At 35.7% G+C, this 23,963-nt stretch overlaps 2 protein-coding genes across 3 annotated transcripts in view; one reads left to right on the top strand and one right to left on the bottom strand.

The window, feature by feature from the left end:
- Positions 1-12,081, top strand: part of LOC132095512 (M-protein, striated muscle-like) — a 48,447-nt gene extending 36,366 nt beyond the window's left edge. The window contains exons 19-35 of the mRNA XM_059500587.1: positions 3,440-3,554; positions 4,164-4,320; positions 4,594-4,700; positions 4,797-4,841; positions 5,894-6,030; positions 6,140-6,284; positions 6,361-6,420; positions 6,827-6,894; positions 6,969-7,082; positions 8,413-8,500; positions 8,735-8,773; positions 8,926-9,031; positions 10,239-10,402; positions 11,437-11,473; positions 11,571-11,593; positions 11,679-11,734; positions 11,804-12,081. Coding sequence (XP_059356570.1) covers positions 3,440-3,554; positions 4,164-4,320; positions 4,594-4,700; positions 4,797-4,841; positions 5,894-6,030; positions 6,140-6,284; positions 6,361-6,420; positions 6,827-6,894; positions 6,969-7,082; positions 8,413-8,500; positions 8,735-8,773; positions 8,926-9,031; positions 10,239-10,402; positions 11,437-11,473; positions 11,571-11,593; positions 11,679-11,734; positions 11,804-12,064 — 1,722 coding nt within the window. The 3' untranslated portion in view covers positions 12,065-12,081. The remainder of the gene's footprint in view (positions 1-3,439; positions 3,555-4,163; positions 4,321-4,593; positions 4,701-4,796; positions 4,842-5,893; positions 6,031-6,139; positions 6,285-6,360; positions 6,421-6,826; positions 6,895-6,968; positions 7,083-8,412; positions 8,501-8,734; positions 8,774-8,925; positions 9,032-10,238; positions 10,403-11,436; positions 11,474-11,570; positions 11,594-11,678; positions 11,735-11,803) is intronic.
- A 6,941-nt stretch (positions 12,082-19,022) lies between these two features.
- The window catches only part of LOC132110971 (structural maintenance of chromosomes flexible hinge domain-containing protein 1-like), a 62,132-nt gene continuing 57,191 nt past the window's right edge, over positions 19,023-23,963 (bottom strand). The window contains exons 44-49 of one of the 2 annotated variants that reach the window (XM_059518125.1): positions 21,941-22,050; positions 20,478-20,548; positions 20,219-20,393; positions 19,562-19,720; positions 19,159-19,254; positions 19,023-19,069 (exon numbers count right to left, since the gene is read on the bottom strand). In XM_059518125.1, the coding sequence (XP_059374108.1) occupies positions 19,062-19,069; positions 19,159-19,254; positions 19,562-19,720; positions 20,219-20,393; positions 20,478-20,548; positions 21,941-22,050 (619 nt within the window). In that variant the 3' untranslated portion in view covers positions 19,023-19,061. Of the gene's footprint in view, positions 19,070-19,158; positions 19,255-19,561; positions 19,721-20,218; positions 20,394-20,477; positions 20,549-20,917; positions 21,823-21,940; positions 22,051-23,963 lie in introns of those variants that run through there. The other variant, XM_059518132.1, reaches the window with a different exon arrangement.

Genomic DNA, 23,963 nt, shown 5'->3' with positions numbered 1-23,963 from the left:
ATTTCATAATAACTTCTGTTTTCTTTGAAATATGGTTAAAGTCGAGAAAGTCGAGAAAACAGTTGAGCAACAGGGAAGGACAGCAGCTTGTGAGTGTTTTGTGTCGTTTTCTCATTAGACTACTGTGTGATCATCATTGCTAGGAAAGTTTTTGGTTTAAATTGTGTGTGTCTTACCCTGGTAAATACGTGCTGAAAGTGGCGCTTGGTTTTGCGTTTGCCTATCACGCGACTGCCCAGTTTCGATCTGCTAAATAGTGAGGCGTGGCCAAAGCCAGTGAAAGTACTTAATTAGCTGTTTTGAAAGAACTCGTCAGAAGAAACAGTCGAGCAACAGAGAAGGACAGCAGCTTCTGAGTGTTTTGTGTCGTTTTCTCATTAGACTACTGTGTGATCGTCATTGCTAGGAAAGTTTTTGGTTTAAATTGTGTGTGTCTTACCCTGGTAAAAACATGCTGAAAGTAGCGCTTGGTTTTGCGTTTGCCTATCGCGGGACTGCCCAGTTTCGATCTGCTAAATAGTGAAGCGTGGCCAAAGCCAGTGAAAGTACTTAATTAGCTGTTTTGCAAGCACTTGTCAGAAGAAACAAGTGCTTTTGCAAGCACTTGTCAGAAGAAATATTATATATTAAAATTTGTATTAAATGAAATTAGCTGAACTTTAAGAGTTTTTTTCCGACCCACTTAAGTAGAACTTAAGTACATATTTATATGTAATTTCATAATAACTTCTGTTTTCTTTGAAATATGGTTAAAGTCGAGAAAGTCGAGAAAACAGTTGAGCAACAGAGAAGGACAGCAGCTTGTGAGTGTTTTGTGTCGTTTTCTCATTAGACTACTGTGTGATCGTCATTGATAGGAAAGTTTTTGGTATAAATTGTGTGTGTCTTACCCTGGTAAAAACGTGCTGAAAGTGGCGCTTGGTTTTGCGTTTGCCTATCGCGCGACTGCCCAGTTTCGATCTGCTAAATAGTGAGGCGTGGCCAGCTGACTTCAATCACAGATAATAAGGCAAATACAAAAGCGTTAGGTTTCAGCCCTCGTGTGAGCCCTCCTCGTGTAAAGACCGACGAGTGTAAAGACAATCGACTCTACCTGCGCGACTCCATCGAGCAAGGACACCGACAGGGCACTTGAGTATTGCTTTTTTCCTCTTTCTTTACTTTTTGTATACCTTATTCTCAAATATCTCTTACACTTGTAGTCACTATGTGCTTTCAGATCTCTACTATCACTACTAACACTCGGAGAGCACGCCATGTACGCCTCCTCCATCGACTCTTACAGCGGACGACTTTGCAGCTTTCTTCACAAATAAGACAAATAAGACAAGTCACCATGAGTGACCAGTTCTCCACACTGCAGACTGAGGACAACTTCACAATAACCGACACACACTCTTTCTCCTCCTTCTCCCCACTCTCCCCACTCACCCACTCACCTCCTTCAAGCGATCTCTTCTTCAGTCATACCTTCGCTTACTCACATTATCAACTCCTCTCTTCACTCTGGAACATTTCCCTCAGCATTCAAGCAGGCTCGGGTAAGCCCACTGCTCAAGAAACCATCTCTAAATCCAGCGCTTCTTGAAAACTACAGACCGGTATCCCTTCTTCCATTCATTGCAAAGACACTTGAGCGAGCTGTGTTCAACCAGCTTTTTATGTTCCTTGTACAGAAAAACCTCCTGGACAGCAACCAATCTGGCTTCAAAAGTGGCCACTCAACTGAGACTGCTCTGCTCTCGGTTACTGAAGCCCTGCGACTAGCAAGAGCAGCTTCAAAATCCTCGGTACTCATCTTACTGGACCTGTCTGCTGCTTTTGACACTGTTAATCACCAGATTCTCCTGTCCACCCTCAGAAAGATGGGCATCATTAGGATCTGTCATTCAGAAGCATGGCTTTTCTTATCACTGCTACGCTGATGACACTCAACTCTACTTCTCATTCCAGCCAGACGACCCGACGGTAGCTGCTCGCATTTTAGCCTGTCTGAGTGACATTTCTAGCTAGATGAATGACCATCACCTTCAGCTTAACCTTACGAAGACAGAACTCCTGGTGATTACAGCTGACCCATTGCTTCATCACAACTTCTCTATACAGCTGGGCTCATCAACCATTGCTCCTTCTAGGACAACCAGAAACCTAGGAGTTGTGATGGATCATCAGTTAAGCTTCACAGACCACATTACTACGACGACCCGGTCCTGCAGGTTTGCCTTATACAACATTAGGAAGATTAGACCCTTCCTGTCAGAGCAAGCAACCCAACTTCTTGTCCAAGCTCTTGTTCTCTCCAGACTGGACTATTGTAATGCTCTCCTGGCGGGCCTACCTGCATGTACTGTCAAGCCTCTGCAATTGATCAGAATACAGCAGCGAGGGTTGTCTTCAATGAGCCGAAAAAAGCTCACGTTACTCCTCTCCTCATCAGGTTACACTGGCTACCAGTAGCCGCTCGCATCAAATTCAAGGTACTGATGCTTGCCTACAAGACGACCACTGGCACGGCACCAACATACCTAAACTCACTGGTTAAATCTTATGTGCCCTCCGGAAGTTTGCGCTCTGCAAGTGAACAACGCCTTGTGGTGCCATCCCAAAGAAGTTCAAAAACACTCTCACGGACCTTTTCTTGGACTGTACCCAGCTGGTGGAATGACCTTCCACTCTCAATTCGTACAGCTGAGTCTTTACTCATTTTCAAGAAACATCTAAAGACTCATGTTTTTTGCCTGCACTTAACCAACTAACACTAGCACTTTTCCTTTACTTGTCTTTTCATTTAGAAAAAAAAAAAACCTGGCTATGTGTTCTATACTAGACTAATTGAGACTTGTCATGGCACTTGTATACTGTAGGTGTTCTCTTGTTGACCTGACTGCTTCTATTGTTCTCATTTGTAAGTCGCTTTGGATAAAAACGTCTTCTAAATGATTAAATGTAATGTAAATATAAAGTACTGTTGAATGTACTTACAAGCATTTATGTTAAACTAAAATATACTTTAATGCCATTTCTATTGAGACTTGTATGTCATGTATTTAAATATATTTGTAAATACTCATTTGAAATAATAATTGCAATTTAGTACATTTAATATATATTAACCAGAACCTTTACATGTGCTGTAGTATGTCAAAATAAACACAATAAAGATTATTAAACCATACTGACTCAAAATGTACTACAACATTTAATTTGACATTAAAAAGTGCACTTTTTAAAAGTGTATTTAACTGTTAAACATGAAAGTGTCACTATTTAAGTTACTTTTAAGTGGCCTTTTATTTCATAACTATTATATTATCTGCAATTATATAATCTTTTTAAATATACTTTTAAGATTTGAAGCACACTACAAGTTCAGATTTAATACAGGTTTTATTACAGGTAACAGGTAGGTTTATGGTAGTAAATGTTGTATCTCTTACAGATCAAGGATCTGAAGGAGGGGGAATCGTATGTTTTCCGTGTGCGTGCTCAGAACAAGGCTGGTGTAGGGAAAGCATCAGATCCAACAGAACCAGTTGAGGCAGTGACTAAACCAGGTACTAAACTAGAATCTCTCAAATAACATTTCATTGTATTGCATAATAAAAAAACTACTGCAAATTAAATTCAAACCAATGTGAAATTAAATCCTTGTCTTCTTGTGTACAATTCATACTTTGTCTTGACTTATTATCTCTCTTTAAATAACTTGGTATAATTCTGAAAAAAAATTTTTTAGTGATGCCACCATTTCTTCTTATTTTTTAACCCGTATCATCCAAACACAGGTTGTATAGAGACTCATTTTCATGACCCAATCGATTCCTGATGGATAAAATCAGTTCTGCCATTTTTCCATTGAATATCCTGCTGCATTCTGAGAAGTTGGTTATTACAGTAGTAAAAATTATTGTAAATACTGTTGCATTTAAGCTGAAGCAGAACTTGCTAAACCTGATTCAGAATATATGTTGAAAAAAACCATATGCGAGTATATCAGATTGAACAGGAAAGAACAAAACAACACAAACACATCATCTTTACAGCGGGTGCTTTAGGAAATGAGGAATCTGTTTAGAGTTGTTTTTAAATCCAGATTAACCCTAAAAACAAAGACTTAACTACTATCAACAAAATCCAACAAGCTATTTATCTCTTTCTCACAGGTACGGCTGAGATAGTTGTGAATGTTGACGATGATGGTGTCATTTCACTGAATTTTGAATGCTCTAATCTCACCGCTGACTCCAAATTCATCTGGTCCAAGAACTACATGGAAATGACAGAACCTGAACGCATGACCTTAGAGACTAAGGGTAACAAGTAAGTATCTATGTGCTACTGAGTTTTGTTAAATTACTAATTATCAAATGTAAAATTATGGCTCAAAGGTTTTAGTTGAACCAAAAATGAAAATGTTGTTCCAAAAACCAACTTGTGTACCTTCTGATTAATTAGTCTTGGGTAGAACATTTTAAAAATTATTATTTATTAATGTAGCAAACGATTTCATCACATTTCCTGAGCTATAATAAAAAATAAGAAAATACAGATTAGAGTGGAATCATATTCCAACTCTTTGATATTTCTCTGTAGATCCAAAGCCATCTTTAAAACACCTTCAGAAGAAGATCTGGGCATCTACTCTTGTTTCGTGACACACACTGATGGAGCTTCTGCCAGCCACACACTCTCTGAGGAAAGTGAGTTAATAGACCTTTTTCATTTTTATATGTTAGAATTGACCACGTCAGCACTGGTTATTGATTCTGACTGCTTCTCTGTCCTGTTCCTCGCAGCTCTAAAAGAACTTCTGAAGGTCAGCCATGACCACAAATTCCCCAGTGAGTAAACATCACATGCACTCATGCAAACATTTCACATTCTTTTTAGTTTGAATGTGTGAGCACTTACTCTATCCTTTTTTCACCTTGCCATACTTTTAAGAGTCCTTTGTGTGGAAATAATGCATTTATAATATTTTAAATAATACTTAAGTAATACCAATACTTAATACTTAATAATACTAATACTTAAGTGTGAACTGAATGTAATTTTTTGGACACTTATTTGCATGTTAATTGCAATTAAATAAAAATGTATTTTAGTTTAAATTTATATTAAATCAAATGAATTGAACTGAGTGTTTTAGAGTCCTCTAAGATTAAAGTATATCTTTACATTGTAAATTACATTTAATGTAATTACACATCTAATAATCTTTAATAATCTTTTGTGTGTTAGTCAGCACGTCAAAATAAGTGTAGGCCTAAAAGCACAAGAAAAGAATATTAAACCTCATAATTAATAAAATAATGATTAAAAATAAAATAATAATACTATATTAAATTAAAGTATTAATAATACTTTAAAATAAATAGCTAATTTGACATTATTACAAAGTGAAATGGTCATGAAAGTGTCTCTTTTTAAGTACACTTAAGTTGTCTTTTATTTCATTAAAATTTTGTGTATTCTAGTACAGTTTATACTACTTAATTTATTTGCTCAAACACTTTTTTTTTTTTTGCAAGAGCAGTTCTATTAAATGTATTTAAAATAGTGTAATAACCAGCAATTGTTCTGTCCTATAAACAAAACCATATTAATGTGTGAACTGATTTTGTGTCACATGACACTTATCCTTTAGTTAAGACAAAAAACTTTTAGCATGAAAGATGTATTGCCTGCCAGTTTATCGATTGCATCATGCCTGGTTGCGACGTTGTGTTTCAATACAAAAACAGCCCTTAAGTATCAAGGTTAAGTACAGCTTCCATTCCTCCAGTCTCCAGTGCAATGAACATCATTCAGGACTGAATTCATGTTTTGTTCTATTGTTCTTAAAGTCCTATTAAACCTATTAAAACAATGCATTTTCACCCCTCTTCTCCAGTCATCCCTCTGAAGACAGAGCTGGCCGTGGAGCTGCTGGAGAAGGGCAGGGTTCGCTTCTGGTTGCAGGCTGAGAAAATCTCTGCCAATGGAAAAGTTGAATACGTGTTCAATGACAATGTGATCCACCAGGGAGAGGTCAGAGGAACACCGAAACAAGCACGCAGCACATGAAGCATTACACATGCTGTTGACTGGAAATAGACCTTTGGCTTGCTTCTGCATGAACACTTTCTCTGTGTTGTAGAAATACAAGATGAACTTTGACAGAAATACTGGCGTCATTGAGATGTTCATGGAGTCTCTGGGCAAAGAAGACGAGGGAACGTTAACTTTCCAGCTTCAAGACGGCAAAGCCACCAACCAGTCCAGTCTAGTGCTGATCGGAGATGGTACATATAAACATGTACATATATATGCATCACATGTATGGAGTGTGTACCGATAACACCATCTCTTTTCCTTCAGTATTTAAGCAGTTACAGAAGGAATCAGAGTTCCAGAAAAAAGAATGGATTAGGAAACAAGGTATGATTAGATGCACAGTAAATGCACTGTAGTATTAATTAAAAATGCATGTGAACAAGTATGCAGTAATGTTTCAATCAGCAATACAATACTGTACATCATTATCACATGTCTTCATTAAATTATATGTCAAATGCAACTACCGATGTCCATTGGTCATTTTAGAATGATGCAATTCAGGAAACCTCCCATTTTATTCCAGCTCTCTGGTTGGAGGCTTCATTCATTGAAATATTTCGATTGTACTAAACTTAATGGTAAACTTAATGGACCCCATAATTGTATTTTTTTTTTGTTAAAAATAAAACATGTTCTGTACTTGAAATTAAAGAAATGTTAATGTTAAATGTAAAATTTCATTTCGCGTCCTGTTTGTGCATTAATCGTGCCGTTCATGCTCTGTAAGGTCCACACTTCGTGGAGTATCTCGGTTATGAAGTCACACCTGAGTGCTGTGTGAGACTGAAGTGTAAGGTGAGCCGTCTCTCTCTGATTAAACCGCAGTGCTGCCTGTTTATTCACTAGTGACATATTAACCTGTGCTTCAGGTTGCTAATATGAAGAAAGACTCTGTGGCGCTGTGGTATAAGGATGGACGAGAGATCAAGGCCAATGAGAAACTGGATTCCTCTGAAGGAGTGTTGACTCTGGAGATCGCTCAGGTGAACAGCGTTTCACAAGATATTAACCAGATATTATTCCTCATATATTATATATATATATTATATTATATATATAGCCAGGTGACACATATGGTCTCCACAGGCATTTAAATATTAAGTAGAGATATTTAGTTAATGATTAACTAACTAGTTAATTAGTATTTCTATTATAAATAGCTTTCCTATCATTTCTCAATTTTCATCCAAATGTACAGGCTATACAAACACTAAAATGTACATGCAATCCTGCAAAAATTAACTAATATAACTGTCCCCAGACTTCATGTCCAAACTGCAAAGCTCCACACATGACGTGAAAAAAGATTGAGTTACAAGCACATTTTATTCCTTTGTTACTTGTTTTATTTAAATCATTGCATTGTTTAGTTAAATCATGGGAATTAATAAATAAAACATGCTCAATGATTTCTTAATTGGCCACAGTTTTTATTCTTCTTCAGGAATAAATGTGTTTAAAATGAACAACAAACGATGCAGCCTGTTGAAATACAAAGTGTTTCTAACTATTAAATGTCAAATGCTTGTACTGGTCACTATTCTATCAGTCTTATGTTATGCAAAGTAGAATATAACATACAATGACATACTGTATAAACATCTGTTTAATGTTTTAAAATATAAAATATTGGGAATTAATACAGTAAAAAATAAATAAATAAGCAAGTCTCATAGTCTTGATATGTGCCATGCTGCTTGAATTCAGCAAACTGACAAAATGACTTTTTTTTGCCATATATGAACATATAAATCGCAAACATGCCCTTATATGGTCACTCTTTAGTTTGGGGAACAGTTCTCACTATCAGCTAACTAATAGTTAAATAGTAATGTGTAGGATAAAGGCATCTAGAATATGGTCATGCAGAATAAGGTATTAATATGTGCTTTAGTAGTACTAATAAACAGCAAATATGCTGGTAATATGCATACTTATAAGAAAATAGTTAATAGTGAGAATCGGTCCGTGAACTAAACAGTTACCCATTTTTCAACATTTTGATTGTCCCATATCAACTTTGTGGGAATCACTTCACTATATTTGCTCATTGTCTGTTCTGTTTGTGTTTCTGATTGGTGAACTATTTTGGTGAGCTTTTCCATCTCATATTATCCATTTGGGTTTCCAGTCTTTCTCTACTTTCTTGGTTTTATCTTCAATCAATTCCTGTCTCTGCGTTTGTGAAAAGATGTTACGCCAAAGACACGCAGCCCAGAAAAGCCTGGCTTTCTGACTTTCGCTCCCGTAGTGTGAGATTGGAGATCACAGAAACATACTTAACTATTTTGTATTGGTGTATGTCAATGGCAGATCTCCAGAAAGGATGCTGGTATATATGAAGTAGTTCTGAAGGATGACAGAGGCAAAGACACCTCCACCCTCAACCTCACAGACCAAGGTATTATATTATAAAACGCTCTAAAATTACATTCTAACATGCACTCATTTGTGCTGTGTGTATATTTTTTGTACGCTTGTACATTAGATCATATTTAAATCAGTTCTGCAGATTTTCTCCAATAATAACTGCAGCAAAAAACAAAAAAACAAAACATTGATTGCTTCGTCCTGATTTTATGGGTCTTATCACAACTAAGCTTTTAGAACTGTTTTTCTATCATCTGTTCCCCAGGATTCAAAGACATGATGAACCAGGTTTTCAGTGTCATAGGTAAGATTTAAAACATCGTTTTCAAACTGAAATGTTTTATCGGGACATAGTAAACAAATTCACGTCCTCATAAAAATCTTCACAGCACATATTTCCATTTCATCATATAGTTTTAGCAGTGTTTGAGCGATGTTGACGTTCTTTCTGTCCAGCGAACTCCTCCACACCACTGAAGATCCAGAGCACAGAGGAGGGAATCAGGCTTTACTCCTTCGTCAGCTACTACAACGACGAGCTGCATGTCACCTGGCATCACAAGTAAAAACATGTGACTGTGTTTAAACGGACAGTTCACCCAAAAATCATCATTCTGGGTTACACTTTATTTTAAGGTGTCCTTGTTACAGTGTTATTATGCATTTAAGAACTGAGTAACATTAATTAACTACATGCACTTACTATAATGTTAAGGTTAGGATTAGGGTTTGGTTTAGGGTTACTTGCATGTAATTATGCATGTTGTTATTATAATAGTAAATACTGTACATGTGTAACAAGGACACCTTAAAATAAAGTGTTAGCTAACTCTGTCATCCTTTACTCACCCTCAAGTAATTCCGAACCTGTATGAGTTTCTTTCTTATTCTGAGTGCAAACCGAACAGTTGGCGGTAGCCATTGACTTCCATAGTACAGAAGAAAACACTGTGGAAGTCAATGGCTACCGTCAACTGTTTGTTTTCCATGATTCTTCTAAATATATCTTCAGCTTTGGAACAACTTGAGGATGAGTAAACCATGACATAACTTTCATCAGAATTTACTTGTTTCTCTTAAACTTAAAATAACGTGTGAAATTCTTTTTAACATTTTCATTAAGAAATGTTAAATACATTTAAAGTCCAATGTACAACTATAAATGTGGGAGTTAGTTAATGTTTGAAATTTTAATCTTAGAAGAAGATTATACGTAAACCTTAAAAATGTCTAAATTATGGTTCCCCACACATGACATGTCATTCTCACAAGTAACATGCCCATTTTATTCTTTTGGTCCTTTGCTTTAGTTCTTTTTTAGTTGTTAACTGTATTGTCAGGAATATGAGTCACTTTTTTTTTTTTTTATTCAACAGCCAGTGAATAGCACACAAGTAATATTACAGACCAGTAAAAAAAAAATAATAATCATCATCATCAACTGAAATATGCAGCTTGTATTTCAAAGCCACTTTTATAGTTAATGTTTACTAACGTTTTAAACTTACAACATACAAAGCGTGTGCACGTTTATATTTGTGCTGAATGAGAGAGGTTTGTGAGTTTATCTAGTTTCGGGTTTGCTTTAAATGCATTTTCTAATTATTAAATGCCTGTATTTGTGACAATAATTAAATGTGGTAGCAATATTGATAAAGCATATGCTGTTAGAAAAGTAAGATGCCACTCTTAATGCTCTGTAATCCACCTTTTTATTGCTTTTATTTTATGACAAGTAAAAAAGTAAATGTGTGTGTGTTTTATTAAAGGGATGCTGCCATTGCATTCACCGAGCGCATTAAGAGCGGAGTGGTGGGAGAGCAGCTGTGGCTGCAGATCTCTGAACCCACAGAGAAAGATAAAGGCAAATACGCCATTGAGTTCTTCGATGGGAATAGAGGCTTGCGCAGAACTGTGGAACTGGCTGGACAAGGTGAGGACACACATGTACCATGATCCAAACCTAGTGACCTGCCTCGCTGCCTTCATTATATTACGACTGCGACTAAGTGTCCAATTGCAACAGTCAGAACCTTAATCCTCTGAAAAATACTGAGTACTTGGACCAAAAACCACTGTCCATGGCAAAAGCAGGCAAATATCACACTGTAATTCACGTTAGTTGTGATGGGATCTCAGTTTGTGAAAAATAAGTGTGCTTATCTGTAATGAATGTTCATGTAGTGTACTTCAAATCTTAAGAGAATATGTATTTTTTAAACTATATTTATAAATAATATAATAATAATTAAATAAAAGGCCACTTTTAACACACTTTTATTCTTAGCATACTTAAGTACACTTTTAAAAGTGCACTTTGTAAAAATGTCAAATTATTACAAAAGTTTTATTTCAAAGTACATTTGAAATCATAATGTTTTAATAATTGTTTGTAATGTTTTAAAGTTAGTACACTTATTTTGATGTGTGATTAACACACTAAAGCACATGTAAAGCACTAGTTTATTGACTAGTACTTAATTGATGTATTTAAATACACAACACACAAGTTTCAATATAAATTACATTCAAGAATATTTTAGTTTATCATAAATGCCTGTCAGTACATTAAGCAGTACTTTAACCAAATTTCAAAGACAATAAAATCAATTATAAAGATGTACTTAAGTCCTACTTAAGTGGGTCAAAATCACTCTGAAGTTCAGCTAATTGCATTTAATGTTAAATTAAAATAAATTACATTTTCATTTAATTGTCATTAACATGCAGTTAAGTGTCTGAAAACATTACATTCAGTTATTTCTTGAGTGTATATTCTTTAAAATTAATATTTTCATGAGTACTCTTTTTAAAAGTATGATAAAGTGCACCTCTTTTTTGTGTTTATTTAAAATTCATATGTATTTAAAATGTATTTTTTGCATCTTTAAATGCTGTTTAATTAGGTACCTTAGGAGGCTTTGAAACAGAGTGTTTATGAAAATGTTGCATTTGTTTTTTTTTTAGCATTTGACGATGCGTTTGCTGAATTTCAAAGACTCAAGTAAGTGTCAAAAATGATTTGTGACAGATACTATTCAGCTTGAGTGGTTGAATATCTAAAGATATTTTCTTTTTCCATCATCTTTTTTTCCCCTCAGGGCTGCAGCAATTGCAGAGAGAAGTGAGTAGATGAAAGCAGAAATACATGCTTAAGGCTTCACTTTAAATATAAGTTGTATGAGTTTATTGGAATTTGTTTTTCACAGATCGTGCGCGTGTGGCAGGTGGTCTGCCTGATGTTGTGACCATCCAAGGGGGCAAGGTAGTGTATATGGTTCTCAGTATGGCTTTAAAAGACAAAAATTACATCTTTTTGTCTCATCTCTCGTAGTCTTTGAACCTGACCTGCAATATCTGGGGCGACCCTGTACCCGAGGTCACCTGGCTAAAGAACGAGCGTGAGATGGTTTCCAACGATCATTACGTTCTGAAGTTTGAGTCGGGCAAGTTTGCCAGTTTCACCATCACCAGCGTCAATACGTCTGACTCCGGCAAGTACAGCATCCTGGTAAAGAACAAGTACGGTACGGAGAGCGGCGACTTCACCGTAAGTGTCTTCCTGCCAGACGAGGAACCCGGCAAGAAAAAATAAAACAAAGCAAAAAGAAAAACAAAAACAAAGAAACAATATGATTATGCAAAGCTAAAAAAGAGAAATAAAATAGAAAGATTTAGATGACATGTTGACAGTAATGCCCTATTTACATTGACAATTTGAAGCTAACACCACTGCTCAAAAGTTTGGTATAATTAAGATTTTTTTAATGTTTTTGATTGAAGGCTCTTATGCTCATCAAGGCAGCATTTTAAGTATTTTTGCTATTTAAAATAACTCTTTTCTATTTAAATACATTTTAAAATGTAATTTATCCATGTGATGCAAAGCTTAATTTTCAGCATTACTCCAGTCTTCAGTGAGATATGATCCCATGGAAATCATTCTAGTGTATTTAAAGAATATATATATTTAAAAAATATACTTAAAAAAATGCAGGCTTGGTGAGCATAAGAAATTTTCAAAAACATACAAAAAAAATAAATAATTATAAGTATTCCAAATGTTTGACCAATAGTGCATATCCATCAGTGGAGAGTAAGAACATGGTGCTAATATCTTGGTTGCAGATTGAAAGTGTTGGTCCAACTTTTAATCCATCGCTACCCACAATGTCAAAATAGTGCTATAATTGGAAACAAATCTTTTTCTGTAAAGATCTAGTTTCAGAGCTTGCATTACTTGACTATTTTCTCCATCGTGGTGTTAGTAAAATAGTTTAAAGCCCAGATTAGAGAATGAATGCAGTTTGACTCCAGGTTGTGTTAGGAGTGGTTTTCTCCATTTCTGTATAGTTTATCATTATTCTGTCTGAAAAGCAGGGGCTTAGATTCACAAAAAAACTTCAGTTAGTCCATGTCAGTGCTGTAATGAAATCTTGAACCGTTGTTTGAATAAATCCATGCCCAGCTGTAAGGTTTCTATGGATTCTCTATAATATTTCACATTTCTAATAAATCACTGCATGTATGATCCCATCATGACAGAAGTTATGACTTCCTGTTTGAGCTCACAGATTCTCTGGACTCCCTCTCTGTGTGTCCCTTGTTTTCTTCTCCACCCGTTCCTCCTCGTGCACATCCCTCCTTCCTGAATTCAGCACCTGAGACGGCTGATGTCCCGTCGTCTGGACAGTCACTAACTTCACCCTCTACTTCAGATTTAACCTGCACACTCTCACAGAAAGAGTTCACAAGCACTGCTTTTTCACAACCTATTCAAATGTTCTGAATAAAGGGTAAATATGCACCATTTTAATACAATATTGGAACAGTACTACACGTTTTATTTTAATGTGTCTTTATTACAGAGTAATTATATATTTAAGTCCTGAGTAATATTAATTAACATGTTTTTTTCTATATGGTTAGGATTTGGTTTATAGTTGCATGTAATTGTGCATAATTACTGTTAATAATACAGTACGTACCGGTACAAGTAACGTAACGAGGACACTGTAAAATAAAATGTTACATAATATTTCATTAACAATCCGTGCAATGAAAGAGATTGCTGATTGTACACTGAATTGGATCCAGACCGGAGAAGATCTAACAAAAATATTTTATTTATATATTTATTAATTTATTTAAACTACATAACGCAAAAAATGCACAGTGAATTAAAAACTACAATGATTCATTTGCATTATGCAATGTAGTTTATACGTTAAATTATATTTTTGCTAGACATTCTTCAGCCTGGATTTAATTCAGTGTGTGAACCGCAATCTTTCTTTGACTTTTTGTTGTTGTTTTGGCTTTACACTACTCTACTCATTTGGAGTGCAACAATCTCCCGATATCGCTGATTGGCTGGAAGTTCAGTAGTCGCTGAAGTGACGTCTTGGGAAGACGTGGAGTTGTGTGGCTGGTTGAAGTTAAACCTGCACTCGAGGTCAGACTCGGAGACACGGCGTTACAAAACTTAACTCAGAACACGAAACTCTCAAACGTAAAGCTAAAAGCATACTAAAAGCAGGCATGACTAATAGCAGAAGCAAAGCTAAAAACTAAAAGCTAAATTTTATGGTGTCCTGGGTATTTAAACTGGCCTGTTGGCCACACCTCAAATGTTGTCTTGACCAATCAGATATTGTCTTGGCTCGGGGGTAGGGTTGGGTATCGTTTAAATTTGAACGATTCCGAGTCCGATTCCGATTCCTTGTTTCGATTCCGTTTCCCAACGATTCTCGATTCCGATTCTTTTAAGAGGTAGGGTCAAAAAAAGTTTAAGATATTTTAAATGAGCTTAGCTAACCAACTGTCTTTCTGAAGAAAATAGTCTGACCTTCTCCATCAATTTGAATTCTATGAACTATGAACTTCTATGAACTTCCTTTTGTTGCACTGACATCTTCCCCCTTGCCGCTATGGTGAACGGAGTAACGTTAGGCTCAGCACATCGCGGAGTCCTGGAGTCATCAGCCTGGCTAACTGTAGCAATCTCAGGTTGTAAATTGTCTATGAAAAAATACGTGGGCTAATTTGTTAGCTGCCTCAATGTTGGCGCAAGACATATTTTTTGTATGTATTGTTTTACTTACCGGATTCGGACTGCAGTGTAGTCACTGCGGTGCCAGGCTGGGGGTCGGAGCCAGAGGAAGAGGCAGCGGAGGACTAGGAATCGAAATTAAAACTTTTGAATGATACCGGGAAAATTGCAAAGCTAGTCCCGGTTCCACTCGATACTCGATTCTCGATACCCAACCCTACTCGGGGGTATCAGAAATCATATGTTATCTTATCAAGCACGTGGTCCGAATTTTCCCGCTCTTGCAGGGTCTAATTTTGGACATGATTCCTATAACAAGAATATGATACATTTGACAAATAACTGATGGTCATGACTGTTTCAAGCAAGCAGATTCAAACAAATACATACCGCCAACACAGCGTATGTCACATTCTTATGCACCACAAAAGCACACCAGTTTCTGCAAAAGAGTGAAGAATAATGAAAAAAATACACTGTAAAAATAAAATCTACTTTAAGGCAGCAACTGAAATTTGCTGTACAAATAATTAGCAGTAACACTTTAATTTAGGGAACACTATTCACTAGTTGCTAATTAGCGTGCATATTACTAGCATTCTTGTTGTTTATTAGTACTTATGAAGCATGTATTTATGCAAGACCATATTTTAGATCCCTTGACCCTACTAATATTTAAACATAACTTACTATCAGTAAGCAACAAAAACCTCTTAATAGTGAACATGTGTTGTCTAATCTGAAGTGTTACCATAATTCCACTTTAAAATTATATTAAACCAACTTAAAATTTGTTGAATCGCTTATAACTTAAATATATCTTAAAAAATTAAACTGAAATTGGTTAAATTGATTTGAATTGTTAAAGTAATGGAAAAACACATGCTGACTTATTACTGTATACCCAAGAATACAGTAATAATTAAAAGTAACATTTCCAAAATGTTTGCATGATGATACATGATAACAACATTTGTATAACCAAGAAGAAATGTAAAAAAAACATGAGATTTTGAACGTTCAGAAATAACATTTTCTAAACTTCAGTTGAACATTAGCAACATGTTCTTAAGAGTATTTTTTCATTAGCTGGGCGATATACTTCAGTAGGAAATTAGTAATTGTTTGGATCAGTAGTACAGTGAAGACAGCGTATACTGTGTCAATATGACAAGTATTAACATACATTTTTCATTTTGATTTTTTACTGGTGTTTTATCTGTATTTTGGAATGTACATTGCATTGATCCAGACCGTTCTCATCCTAAGGCGTCATATACTGACCCTTTTGACATTTCGTCAACATCCTACGCATATGGCACCCTCTAGCGTCAATATGAGACGCAGATAAAAATGGGCCAGAAGGCGCCTCCTAGCGGTCTAACCCTAACCCTAACCTTAACCCATAATCTGTGTCTCATATTGACGCTAGAGGGTGCCATATGCGTAGGATGTTGACGAAATGTCAAAAGGGTCAGTATATGATGCCTTGGGATGAGAATGCGTTAAATGATCTCAGCAGGTCCTTTAATGACAGAAATGAAATGCAGTTGAAAGGTTTTTTTGGGATTAAGTTAATTTTCATGGCAAAGAAGGACTATGCAATTCATCTGATCACTCTTCATAACATTCTGGAGTATATGCAAATTGCTATTAAAAAAACTTAAGCAGCAACTTTTCCAATTTCCAGTATTTATGTAATTCTCAAAACTTTTGGCCACGACTGTAGAATACAGTTCAGAATGGCTTGCAACTCCTTTAGAAGGATGTAGTAACTAACACTTGTGCCATTACTAATGAGCTACCATCATGATTCTTACAATAGTAAATGAAAATATAAAATCCTACAGGATCTTCTAACCGTAGAGAAACACTGGGAAACCATACATATTCCTGGGAGGTATGTACTTAATATTCATGCAATATCCATGACTTTATGGTGATTTAGTGAGAAAATGTCCTAATATGTCTTCTCTTCAAGTAATACACTAATAAAGTTATGAAAAAAAAATGAATCGGTCAACAAAAATGGGTGAAGTTCAATACTGGATAAAAGGTCTAGAAAACAATTTAATCAGAATTATAGTTATAGATAGTACATCTTCAGTAACAGCTTACTTTAAGGTGTCCTTCTTACACGTTACATGTACTTACTGTTATAATAACACTTAATTATTAATAATTACATGCAAGTAACCCTAAACAGTTACACTTTATTTTAAGCTGTTCTTGTTACAGTGTAATTATACATTTAAGTACGTAGTAATATTTATTAACTACATGCACTTACTGTATGGTTAGGATTAGGGTTTGTTTTAGCGTTACTTGCATGTAATTATGCATAATTAATGTTTAACAAGGACACCTTAAAGTGTTACCCCCTAAACCTAACCCTATGTGTAGTATATTAATTTTACTCAGTATATAATTACACTGTAACAAAGACAACTTAAAATAAAGTGTAACCAAAACTTCTCTTGAAGAAAAGATAAAATGTAGGTCTACTAATTATTACCAGTTTACCCAAATCATTAAGTCTGGCTAATAATGACTTTGTAAACTATTTGTGTAGGAAATTTGTTAACAAATTTAATGTATCCTTTATTAGTTACTGATCAGTTTTGCATTAATACAAAAAACTGCATTGAGGTTCGGTTACACTTTATTTTACAACAGCCTTGTAACAGTCATTTAAGTACTGAGTAATATTAATTAATGGCATGTACTGTACGTACTCTAGGGTTAGGTTTATTGCGTGCAATTATGCAGAATTGACTGTTATTAGCCCAATGCACAGTAGTAAGCACATGTAACACTGTAAAGTAGTACTTAAAGTAGTAATAGCTCTCCGGGAGGCATGCATAATAATTTTGTAGTACTGTTACAACCGATGAGGAAACACTAGAGCTCTGTCCAGGCTAAATCACATTTTTAATAATATAATCTCATTTTACCCGGAGATTGGCTCGCTCGACCCCAATCCTAAATGCTCCAAATGGAGATTTTCTTGAAGCATTTCAATTACACAACAAAAACATGACACTATTACAATAGAAACAGATTTTCTGATGAAACCGCACAAATATAATTTAGATTATTGAGTGCATGTTATATGATTCATAATGTTAATTATAATATAATTCATTCAAATCATGACCGATTCAATCTTAAAATATCATCCGATACAACACAGGACATTTAAATCATAAAGTAATAGAAAACTATGCATAAATATATAGGCTAACTTTTCATTTTACGTATTAGTAATGCATATCATACAGTATACTGTAACACCCTTAAAAGGTATAAATACATGTAGGAAACTACTATAATAACTATAATATAATACAAGTACAAAAATATGCTAAAGTTGAGCTTTCCTGTGACTTCAGCGAACCAAAAAAATAAATACATTTTACAATTTTTCCATATGGCACTTTGTAAGCCAAAACTGTGTGAACATTTACTTTTTTAACTACAAAAGGTCGTTTATTACAGGGAAAAACTGCAGGGACGAACATAACGTCATGCTGAAAAATAAGTTGGATACCATCATACATTATTTCCCACTAAGACAGTCAAAGATGAGTGATTCGGACACTGAGTGTTTAAGAGCGCAATGTCCACTGTGGTGTTGGTTTCCCCAAATAGTGCACTGCATTCAGATACAGAGGACGATTTCAGACAAAACAATGGGATGATGTATTTTTGCAGGCCCAACCCCAGAACGAGTGACAGCATCTCAACACATCTGGCTCCATCGTCCTTTAATCGGTGTTTTGGTTAAATGCCTGAAATAAGATCTAGAAGCGCACAATATTTTCATGTTTTATTCTACAACATAAAAGACATTAGTAAAACCACCTTGTGATTTTATTACAGCATTTACGTAAAAGGCATAACAAGTGTCTAAAAGGGACTACAGAAGTTATGGGGACATTAAACACAAATCACACCGAACACGTAAACTCATCTTCTCATTGGTCACACTCACAGCTTCATTGTGTTCACGAACTTAAATGTTCAAGGTAAAAGCTTTTAAATAAAGACCGAAAATGTGTAGCTTTTGGGTATTGCATTTAAGCTTCAAAATTTATGAAAATTTGTAAAGATACTTGTTTTTTTTTTATTGCTGTCAAGGATAAATCGTATTGATTTATTGTGGAGGGAACCTGGGTGATGAGAACTTACTAAAATCCATCATTACATGACCGCAGTGTTTTAAAGGCGTATGGTTTAATGGAGTATGCATGAAATGCCACATTTTCATGTGCAAAAACCAAAGTACACACTGGACGTAAACAAATGGCAGGAAAACAAACCCATCTGAATAGGATTTCGGTGAGAGGGTGATTGCTTTAGGTTTAGTATAAAAATAAAGACCAGACTTGATTAAGTTTAAAAACTTTTTTTTTCCTTAAAAAATACAAAATATATTATGGACACAGTCCAATTATAAAACTTTGTTGCATTCTGCTTAAAGTCTGTAAAGAGTGAAAAGTAAAAAAAAACATTGCATCAGCCATCAGCTCGCGTTAGTTCATGAATCTGCAGAAACAAAACAACAAGCTATTAATGTCAGTGAAAAGACAACAGACGAGGCCGAAAATAAAGACTTCAGAGGACTGCTGATGTACCTAGTTTACGGCGGGCTCTTTTAGGAGGGACCGAGGGAGATCCTGGCTCAAGTTCTCGCTTCACTCTCGCAGCGTACATTTGCTCAGGAGTTCTGGCTGCAAACACACACACACACACACTTCAGCATTTGCATAGACGGCTTAAGAATATGCATATTTGTTTCATATTTAGAAATTCAACCATCGAAGCATCAATAGCATAAAAGGCGGCAAACTTGCAAGAAATGGAAAGTTTTTATGCTGCAGCCTTATGCTAAAATGCTTTTTCACACTTAAACCTCATGCACACTTCTCACATTTTTAATCTACTTTATACCCCATACGGACTAAGAAAACAGGATCTCTCAAAAGTCCGGTTTTGCATTCAGAAAGTAACCAGACCTAGACTGAGGAAAACACTTACCGAGGGTTTCCTCAAGATCTCGTAACTCTTGCTCCTGCTGCAGGAGCTCTTGCTGTTTCTGTTTCATCTGAGGACTCTGCAGGTGCTCCACATGACTGCTATACTCAGACCGGACCTTAGAGGCCTTCTGCATTGCAACACGACACTGCTGCAGTAACTCTGTACACACACAACACAATATAACACACACAGATTATGTACGGTTTCACATGAACTGTTTTTAAGGCAAGAAGATATCACAGTATTCCCCATTTGATATATCATAGTACAACAAGACTTTTTTATCATGTAAGCTTTCTGAAAAGTACGATGCATTATGGAATTAAACATGTTGCATTATTTTCCAAAACAACTCGATAAAGCCAGGTTTTGCAGGTATTTTGTTTACATACTGTATTAAAGGGGATATCTCGTTTTGTCACTGCATGAATCTGAAAATGCAGTCATAAAGACAGAACAGAAAAAGCTAAACAAAAAAACAATCATGTTTTAGCCATTAAATATATAATCAAACAAATGAGCCCTCTGTAAAAACCTTCAGGATATAGGGAGTAACTGTTAACCTTAAAAGTAGAAAGATCTGAGATACTTTATGTAACTGATCATTCATAGAGTAAATACCTTCCAGTTCACCAAGAGATGTAGTATGTTTGTTACCTATCTGATGGCGTATGAGGTTGTGCTCTTTGGGTAACGGCGCTCCAAACACTTGTCCTCGAAGTTTCTCAATGGACGGAGCCTTGTTCTGCAGTCCTCCGAACTTCCCGTTGCTGCGTATTCGCTCGCCCTGACGCGTTAAGAGCGTGGGGCACTGCATCTTATTCTGAACCACCTACCAAACATACACGTTTATATGCACGCTTGATGTACGTGCTTGACATTTCTTCATCACAAACACACACAATCAGTGTCTTACCCCCCGTCGATAATCATTAGCAGAATCCAAGTCATCAATTAGTATGGTTTCTCCAAGAAGACTTGCAAAAACTGAAAAGAGTCAGAGCACGTCAGTCCCCTTGTAGTTATTATATACTCATAAAATAATACACTGCCAACATCCACAGGCTGCATGTTTCATGCAAGATGACTGTTCAATTCAAAACACACACACACACACACACACACATGTACACAAACACACACAAGCACACACACGTGCACGCACACACACACACTAAGTTTCTCTGGTCGGATGCACCTCAATTCTTTATTCATGTCTAAGGAAAACCAAGCACCGGCTTATTAAGGGGTATGAGGACTTTCTGTAGGCACTCTACATAAATAATATAAAAAAATAAATTAAAAAAATCTATATGGTCCTAAAAAATGTGGTCCTGCAACTACTGTCTCCGGTTTTGCAAGAATACCCTACTCACAACACCAGCCTTATTGAAAATGCACATTCATTCTCTGCCAGCAGGGGGCGCTTTCGAATTTAATACAAGTAAATTTAAGGCATTGTAAGACTTTTTAAGGACCCGCAGGAACCCTGGTTACTACAGTAAATCCATGGTAAATGATGGCGATTTGTAGATTGGAAAGACTATCATTGCGCACAGTATTTCATCCGTTTGTGATCTGGCTTAAACCAAGTCTTCTGTGTCCTTCGCTGAACTTGAGCACTTCTCACAGCGCTGTTTAGTGTCATGTGATCGAGACTCATCAGAGAGTTATGCATCTACTCTGGTTATCGTTTTATCGAGGAAAATTTACATTGTGATAATTATGCTTGCTGCTTTGTCGCCCAGCCCTAATTTTGGATTATTGTGATGTTTTTATCAGCTGTTTGGACTCTCATTCTGACGGCACCCATTCACTGCAGAGCATCCATTGGTGAACAAATGATGCAATGCTACATTTTTCCAAATCTGATGAAGAAACAACCACATCTACATCTTGGATGGGCTGAGGATGAGACAATTTTGGGTGAACTATTTATTTAAGCTGGCAGTTTTCTGGAAAGATTAAAATTTTAATGTGCAATGCCCAATGCATTCACAATTATATACAAAATATAGTTTATATATGTTTACATAGTGCTATATAAATAGAGATGACAGCATGCAACAGTTTATTTCACAATGCATGTGAAGCTACGCAGTAAGTGTTGCTCTCAAACTATAAAAACCCATTCAAACAGGTCATTCATGCTCTGAATAGTTTCCATCAAAAGGGAACGATAAATGGTTGATAAATAAAATGCATAAACTTGTTTTGGAGGTGACGCAGGGGCATCAGTGACGTATGGTGGGATATGACAGCTGTAAACGCCAAATAAGTTTTAAATTGTTACATTAGTTAGTAAATCAAATCAATTTCATTATTAAAAAGAAAAGAATAACATATAGAGTTAAACAGGCTTTTGTGCTCTTGGCTTACCTTTATTGCAGCTTTCTATGTGCTCGGGAAAAATGAGAATATCTTTGACAAACACAGGATTACCAACGGGTTGGAAGAGAAGTGTGTCATTCCTGATGTGAGGCAGACGCCTAAGACACATGAAAAAACATGCTTAAAAAAAGCATGCGGCTGAGATAAAATAAACATACTCTGTTTAAGGCTCGCAAAATATCAAAATCCCTGGTAGCCCTTCGTGAATGCATTTTTTTGGTAGCCCAAAATGAATTTAACTAGCCCCAAAATAAAAATGAAAAGACCAGATCGGCTGAACTTCACTGGGGACAAATCAGCATTATCAGAAAAAAGGAGTAGCATCTGGATGTAACAATTCTATAACTTCACAATACATATTAAAGCATACAAATTTCTTACAAATTATTTATATATATTTTTTTGTTTCCTTTTATTCTCAGACAAAATGCTGTATATCTCTTTATGAAATTTAATTGTAAAATTTTAAAACAAATCCCAAATCAAATTAAAAAACTAATCAAATTAAAACTAAAGAAATGTCTTCATGTAAACAAATGCTTTGCCTGTGCTCTATTTAAAACCAGTGGCCACCACTGCATTTGAATTACTGCTGCCCCTTTAAGACCGATTGCACGGATCCAATTATAATGATGCACAGAAGATTTATTTTTCCACTGTAAATGTTCACTTAAGACATAACTGACTGCGTTTAAGAGAATACATGCAGAAACGATTATTTTGAGATAATTTTGTGTGTATGTGTTCATTCAGAAGCAAGGATACGTGAAAGAGGAATCAATTCTGTGTACGCGCCTCGTCTGAAACTTGGCTCTCTGTGCATGCTTTGAATGAGTGCGCGCAGCTCTGAATGCGGGAAATGGTTAAAAACACTTGAATGTTTAAATCGGCAAGACTTCGAAACATGCAAATGATCAACTACGATCTATTTAACCCCTACAAGCAAACAACCCCTCAGGCGGGGCGTGATACATTTTGGTAGCCTGACTTGAAAACACAATAGCTTCAGGGACATCAGGCTACCGACTTTGCGAGCCCTGGAGTTAAAGGGTTAATTCCTTGAGTGTGATCACGTCTAGCTCGGACACGTGCAGCTAGGAAAACATGACAGTGCGACTGTGTGCCAGTTACACACAATTACACCGAGAACACACAAGATCATATTATGAAGAACGCTGGTAGCCATTGACTTCCATAGTATGTTTTCCCCCTACAGAAGTCGATGGCTACCAGCAACTATTTGCTTGCCAGCGTTCTTCACAATGACATCTTTTGTGCTCAACAGAAGAAAGAAATTCATACAGGACACGATGAGTAAACGATGGCAGAATTGTAATTTCCGGCTGAACTATCGATTTAAGGTTACACTGAACAAACGTGCAAAACAATTCATTCTGTAAGCGGAAGTCAGTTATTTCCTGTGGATGTGTGAAGAAGAACAGATATGACTAAAGAACAAGTCCTGTGAACCGTAAAACTATTTGCCATCTTTAATTCTTCACATATCACAGGCATTCGGCAAACTCAAATTTTCTCTTGTAATTTCACTATTTTCTTCTCGTCTACCTTATATTTAGTGCTTTAAGATAACAAACAAAAAACCCATTACAATAAAATGTCTAATACCTTTATTAAAATGAAAAAATTAGAGCTATTGGATTAATCACATCCAAAATAAACTTTTTTTGTTTACATAATATATATGTATGTGTACTGTGTATATTTATTATGTATATATAAATACACACACATACAGTATAAATTTACAATATTTATGTTCTTATATTTTATATACAATACATTTTTACTTAAATACATACACGCATGTGTTTGCGTTTATATTTATATATATATATATATATACACACACACACACACACACACACAATACAGATGCACAATATACAAACATATATTGTGCAAACAAAAACTTGTTTTGAATGCGATTAATCGCTAAATTAATCATTTGACAGCACTAGAAAAAAGAATCAACAAAAAAAAGATCTAAAAC

This window comes from Carassius carassius, chromosome 2, assembly GCF_963082965.1.
Source record: "Carassius carassius chromosome 2, fCarCar2.1, whole genome shotgun sequence".
In the NCBI taxonomy this organism is placed as follows: Eukaryota; Metazoa; Chordata; class Actinopteri; order Cypriniformes; family Cyprinidae; genus Carassius; species Carassius carassius.
The sequence above is the reverse complement of the archived record's forward strand: the minus strand, read 5'-3'. Positions and strand labels throughout refer to the sequence as shown.